The 6,000-nt window shown below is 37.6% G+C and overlaps 1 protein-coding gene across 2 annotated transcripts in view; it reads left to right on the plus strand.

Moving 5' to 3' along the window:
- The window catches only part of SH2B2 (SH2B adaptor protein 2), a 73,681-nt gene extending 69,165 nt beyond the window's left edge, over positions 1–4,516 (plus strand). For both annotated transcript variants that reach the window (XM_081319379.1, XM_081319380.1), the window contains exon 10: positions 1,310–4,516. In XM_081319379.1, the coding sequence (XP_081175505.1) occupies positions 1,310–1,626 (317 nt within the window). In that variant the 3' untranslated portion in view covers positions 1,627–4,516. The remainder of the gene's footprint in view (positions 1–1,309) is intronic.
- The last annotated feature ends 1,484 nt before the right edge of the window (positions 4,517–6,000 follow it).

The following is a 6,000-nucleotide window of genomic DNA, read 5'->3' on the forward strand; positions in this document are numbered from 1 at the left end:
GTACCACTTCGGTGGGTAGGTAACAGTGTTCTGTGCACCTCAGTGTATAGTTATGTTAGCCACATGATCAAGGAAGTGTCTTCAGACGATGCTGGCTCCCTCAGCAAAGAAATGGAGATCAACACCGCCTCCTTAGAGTCGGATACGATTGGACAGAGGAAACCTTTACCTTTATATCAGGCACCACTTTGCCAGGATTAATTCTGCCCGTCCAACATCTGCAGCCAGCTAAGGCATGAAGTACAGTGTGGATGGATAGGCAGCAGGTATGTTTGGCAGCTTCTTCACTTGACATCCTTTGGCAGCTTCCTTGTCTGAATTTTGCAAGGCTCTTATAGCTCTACTGCTCCACAGTGTGCATTACATTATGGGCACCTAAGGCCATCTATTTATTGTATTGTTTATTATTTTCTTTGTGTTTTGTATGTGGCTGGCATGACTACCTTCCCATGCTATTCACTATTCACATTTGCATGCTTTTGAACTGCTAGGTTGGCAGGAGCTGGGGCAGGAACAGGAACTCACTCTGTTGTAGTACTTAGGTCTCGAATTGCCAGATTTCCAGTTGACAGCCCAACATCTTAACTGCTAGGCCAATTTAAAAACTAATTTTAATTTGTTTTACTACAAATAGTGGCAAAAGGGAAGTTGATAGGCATTAAAAGCCTTGATAAGTAATTTTGCATACTACAGCATAATAAACTACTGAAACTCAAAACACAATGGCAATTTATCCCAAATTTAATGAACTTGATTATTGTTTTGTATTTCATTGGTATTTAATTCTATTTTACTTTTTATTAGCATCTAATTCAAATGTATTATTTCATTTGTAGTTTTAATATTATAATGAAATCCGACTGTAGATGCAAAGAAACAGTAGCAATCATTTTTAATATAGCATCCTTTATTTACTTGAATTTTTGCCAGCAAGTAATTGTGTTCTTGTTTAAAGAATGCTAGTGCACTTAAATTTAAGTTGAATTTATATTAAACTTGATATTAGATTATTGAGTTTAAGAAGTAGGGAATTTATTGAGTCCTGTGTAAATAAATAAATTCAAGGTGACATTAGAAAAGGAACCATAATACCAGTATCAAAACTAATAGAAATAAATGAAACACGAATGAAGGCAAATATATGTGTCCCGGTGACCGACCCAAATTGGATCTCGCATAAATGAAACAATTCATATGAAAATGTAGCAGCTTGTAAATGTTGGGAAAGTATGTAGTAGTTGGAAAATTCATAGAACAGAAAAGCTGGTGTTTTGACTAGACTCATTAGCCTTTTTCTTCTTCCATTCAGAGCTCACCCCATCTCCAGCAGTGGCTTCCCAGCAGCCTGCTTGCAGAAATGACCTCCAGTCTCAACATTACTTTTCCAGCTTTGTTCCAGTCACTTTCCAGCCAGCATCTCCATCAGAGGGCACGACTTCTTCCTCTTCTTCCTCAGCCAGCCATTCACTTTACCATAGGATGGAAGGAACTCTGAATGCCCGAAGCCAAAGTAACAGCACAGAGCGGTTGTTTGACTCGGCTGCTGTTGGCACAGAAGATTACCATGAAAGCGAAGGTTCACGCAACAGAACCAGAGCAGTTGAAAACCAATATTCTTTCTACTGACTTTGCTGATTGAGTGGTTTTCAGTGCATCCCTCTCATTTTGGAGAAAAGAATTGACAAGCTTGTTGAGGTCTTCATCTCCTTGTTGACTACTTCTGTATTGCATTTATTATTGCTTTTCTCCAGGCCTGTGAATATGTGTACAATACCTTCTTGCATTCTTTCATAATAGAAAGATAGTCTTTCCTATTTCCAAGGAGGTACAGTGCTACAAAACTTCAGAGTGAAACACAATCTTTCTCTTTTACTTAACTTTTTTGGGTCCAGGACCACAATCCAGAATTATGGAAAAAAATCTACATCTGCATGAAGTCAGGTTATTTCACTTGTTTTTTACTATTTAGGCTACCTGATTTGGATGAAATCAGAAAATTAGAATCATGAAATCATGATTTAAAGTGAACTGAAGCTGGGCACTTGTAGCTAATTGTTGCTAAGACTTCATATTGCCCCATAATCAGCAATGTCAAGGTGTGTACTTTGAGGCCAATGCTGGAATGACTAGCAAAAGTGATTTTCTTGTATACATCCTGTAAATTGTTTGCTTTGTTCATTTTTTTAACTGTACACTCACTCCATATTTTACATTTTTGCAAACAAAATGTTAAGTGTCTGGAATGCAGTTATTTAGATTGCATACATAGGAAGCTGCCTAACCTGCTGTAAGAACACAGGTCCATTCTAGGTCAAGGGTATATGCAAAGTAACACCTTTCCAAAAATCAGCACCACTATTGCCTTCCAGGGTTGATGGACAACAGTTAATATCTTGATTCCACTTCAGATAGTTTACTGTTCTTATTTTGCATTACTGTACTTCACAAGACATGTCACAATTCTTTTTCCACCAAACTAATTCCAATTAATATTGATTGGTAGAAAGAGGATCTGAAGGCTTCTATTTCTACAATTGGTTTAGATGTTATTTCTGGACAAATAACAGTCTATTAGAGGATCACAGATCAAAGCCACATGTTGCTTACAGTTGTTTATAAGTTTCTGTTTGCTGATAACAATCTAGCATTTGCATTAAATATGATTTACAAGAATGAATGTTCATTATAATCATATTGAAAATGGGCAGCTTCTCTTTTGTGGCATGTAACTTCCCTTTAGTAAATCCTCTCTGTAGCTTTTGAAAGCATTTAGTTCCATCTTAATTTGAATAACTTTCATTATTGTATTTTCCATGTGATTTGAAAAAAATGCAATGTTAGTAAGTGCATAATACTGCCTTTTAATTTTAGTGTGGCATTATCATTCGTTCCTCAATGACATGGCAATTGTTTCAATTAAAGAAGAATCCCTAAATATCTTTTGAACTGGAAAAAAATCTGAGTTTACATGAAAAATTTTGAAATATATTCCTCAAAATAAGTAATGGCATGGAGCTCTGAAATTCTATGAAGCCATAGGAAAAAACCAATTTGATATTTTAGATACCTTGGAAACATCCGATGTATTCCATCACTTAATCTAACAAAATGAAATTTGCTTGTAACAAAGAGATGGAAAAATGTAGCTATTTTCCAATAAATCTGTATTTGGCTATTTTACAGAATTTTCCTGATTGATTTACATGAAAATGATTACACAGTTCTGTATTAAGATAATATTTCCATGTCAAAGTCACTAAGGTACTAGAAGAGAAAGCTGAAAGGCAAAATCTAATATGCAATAGGAGTTACTTTATAAAATATATATAAATCAGAAAACTTGAGTTGCAACATATAAATTGTGCAACCATTTGAATTGCAAAAGAATAGAAATTGGTAAAAGGGAATGAAATCACTGTGCTTCCCTAAGACTTGTGCTTAACACTGAAATTCTAATTATAGTACTCTATTCGATTCAGAACGCAACTAGTGCAATGTTGTCTATTTTGATTAAGCACTATATTCAACATGGTATATTTTTTGGACTGCAGACTAAGCCACTGTTAGTTCACAGATTTATGATTCAAGAGATACTGCCTGAGGCTGCCAAACCTAATTGCAAAGCTAGTAACTTTATGCCCTGAAAATGTATGTTGTGGGTTTTTGAATATTGGTTTAATACTGCACACTCTCCCTGTGAGTTTCAGTTGTAAACGAGTTCCTGAGAATGGAGTTAACTATTTGGAGAAGTGAGATTTATTGTTGGACCTGGCATGAAATCAGTGAGGGATGTTGGGAATTTTAATTCAATAACATCTGGAAGGCTACAGGTTCTGCAACTTTGGCCTAAAATAAACCAAATTTATTTGATTTTTGACACTACTGTATTTCTTAGTCTTTGCCTTCATAGGAAAATTTGGAAAAATGATTTGCTAAAAGCAGTTGGAATGCATAGATGGCTAAGTGTATGTGTCTTTAAAAAACTTAATAGTTTCATGAACATCACAATACTGAAAAAATACTGTCATGGTTTTTAGAGCAAAATCCATATTTTTCTCTATAAACGTATAAAATACTCATACATGGAATATGATATAACACAAGGGAAGTTTTTGAATGCAGACTTAATTTTCAGATTCTTTTTTAATTAAATAAATATGTACTAAAAGAATCAATGGTTGCTAGATACCATGACTTCATAATTCATGTCATTTGTGTAATTATCTCATGACAAATGATGTTATTGAGGCTTGTATCAATCACCTATGTTCTCCATAATGAAGAATCATTTGGTGGTACTAACCAGGTAACAAAAAATGTTATGGATTTTAATTTTTTCTGTGCCAATTGAAAACAATGGGGGGAAAGACCTCCAAAAGCTGCAAACTGAATGTTAATTTGTAAATACAATTTTTTAAAAACTGTGAAAAAGTTTTAATGTGCAGTAGAATAAATTTTATTTATAAACTTGCAAAGGATCTGGAAAAACAATGGTTCGGCTTTTTTCCTTTTGGATTGGGAGTTGGAAATAAAGGCTTTAAACACATGCTTTAAAGATACAATTAAAAAATGTAAATGGACATTACAGGACACACAGTAATCTTGGGAACTAATCCAGTAGTAGTAGGTAGGTAGGAACAAGAGAGGCAATGGTAAGGATGCGTTCATTGAGTATTGAGATCTGAAGAATATGTTGAAAAATGGTTACTTGAAAAATGTAGTTTTACTATTTTGAAAAATTATTTGTAAAATTTAAATATTTTAAAAGTCTGATAAAGTTTTATTACATTCTTTTGAATTGTGAAGTCAAGTTTAATAACACTCATTCTCACACAGCATGTCTAATGGCAATGATGAAAGTGTGGTCCATAGTTTAGGCATAAATAGGTGAGTCAGATCCAAAACCTTATGCAGCACTATGCCAAGATTATTTGCTACTTGAAACAGGCCAAGATAATATCTGTGACTCACTAAGCCATAAAGCTAATCTAATAAGCACATTTTGCAAATTAAACCTATAAAACAGTAGGAAAGACTATTGTCCATTGGGAATATTGAGTAAACCTTTATTTAATTTTGAGTAGCAAATTTGTGGGAACAAAATCTGTATCTCAATCATTAGCATCTGATTCTTTAAACTGGATGCTGTCCTTCATTGTACTTGAGGATATCATGCTTGCTTGCAAATAACCAGGTCTGGTGACTGTTTCTTGCCCCATTGAACTGGATGCTCAAATAAAACATTAGTGGCATCAATATGAATCAGAGTACACCAGTGTAATAATTTACACAATGCTTTAAGAAGTACCGTATATACTTGAGTATAAGCCGAATTTTTCAGCCCACTTTTTGGGCTGAAAAATTCCACTTCGGCTTATACTCCAGTCAACAAAAAAACTTACCGAGGACTTGTGCGCGGCCGAGGCTTTGGTGCTTCCGGGATCGCGCGCACCTCTCCCAAGCCACCACCATCCGGAGACCTGCCGAAGTTTGGGGAGGTTTGGGGAGGTGCGCGCGCACCTCCCCAAACCTCCCCAAACCTCGGCAGGTCTCCGTTCCTCCGCGCAGACCTGCCGACGTTTGGGGAGGTTTGGGCGCCTCCCCAAACCTCGGCAGGTCTCCGTTCCTCCTGCCGACCTTTGGGGAGGTTTGGGCGCCTCCCCAAACCTCCCCAAACGTCGGCAGGTCTGCGCGCCTCCCCAAACCTCCCCAGGTCTCCGTTCCTCCGAGGAGGAACCTCCCCAAAGGTCGGCAGGAGGAACGGAGACCTGCCGAGGTTTGGGGAGGTTTGGGGAGGCGCCCAAACCTCCCCAAAGGTCGGCAGGTCTGCGCGGAGGAACGGAGACCTGCCGAGGTTTGGGGAGGTTTGGGGAGGCGCCCAAACCTCCCCAAAGGTCGGCAGGAGGAACGGAGACCTGCCGAGGTTTGGGGAGGTGCCCAAACCTCCCCAAAGGTCGGCAGGAGGAACGGAGACCTGCCGAGGTTTGGGGAGGCGCCCAA

Source organism: Vipera berus, assembly GCF_964194415.1.
Source record: "Vipera berus genome assembly, chromosome: 1".
In the NCBI taxonomy this organism is placed as follows: domain Eukaryota; kingdom Metazoa; phylum Chordata; class Lepidosauria; order Squamata; family Viperidae; genus Vipera; species Vipera berus.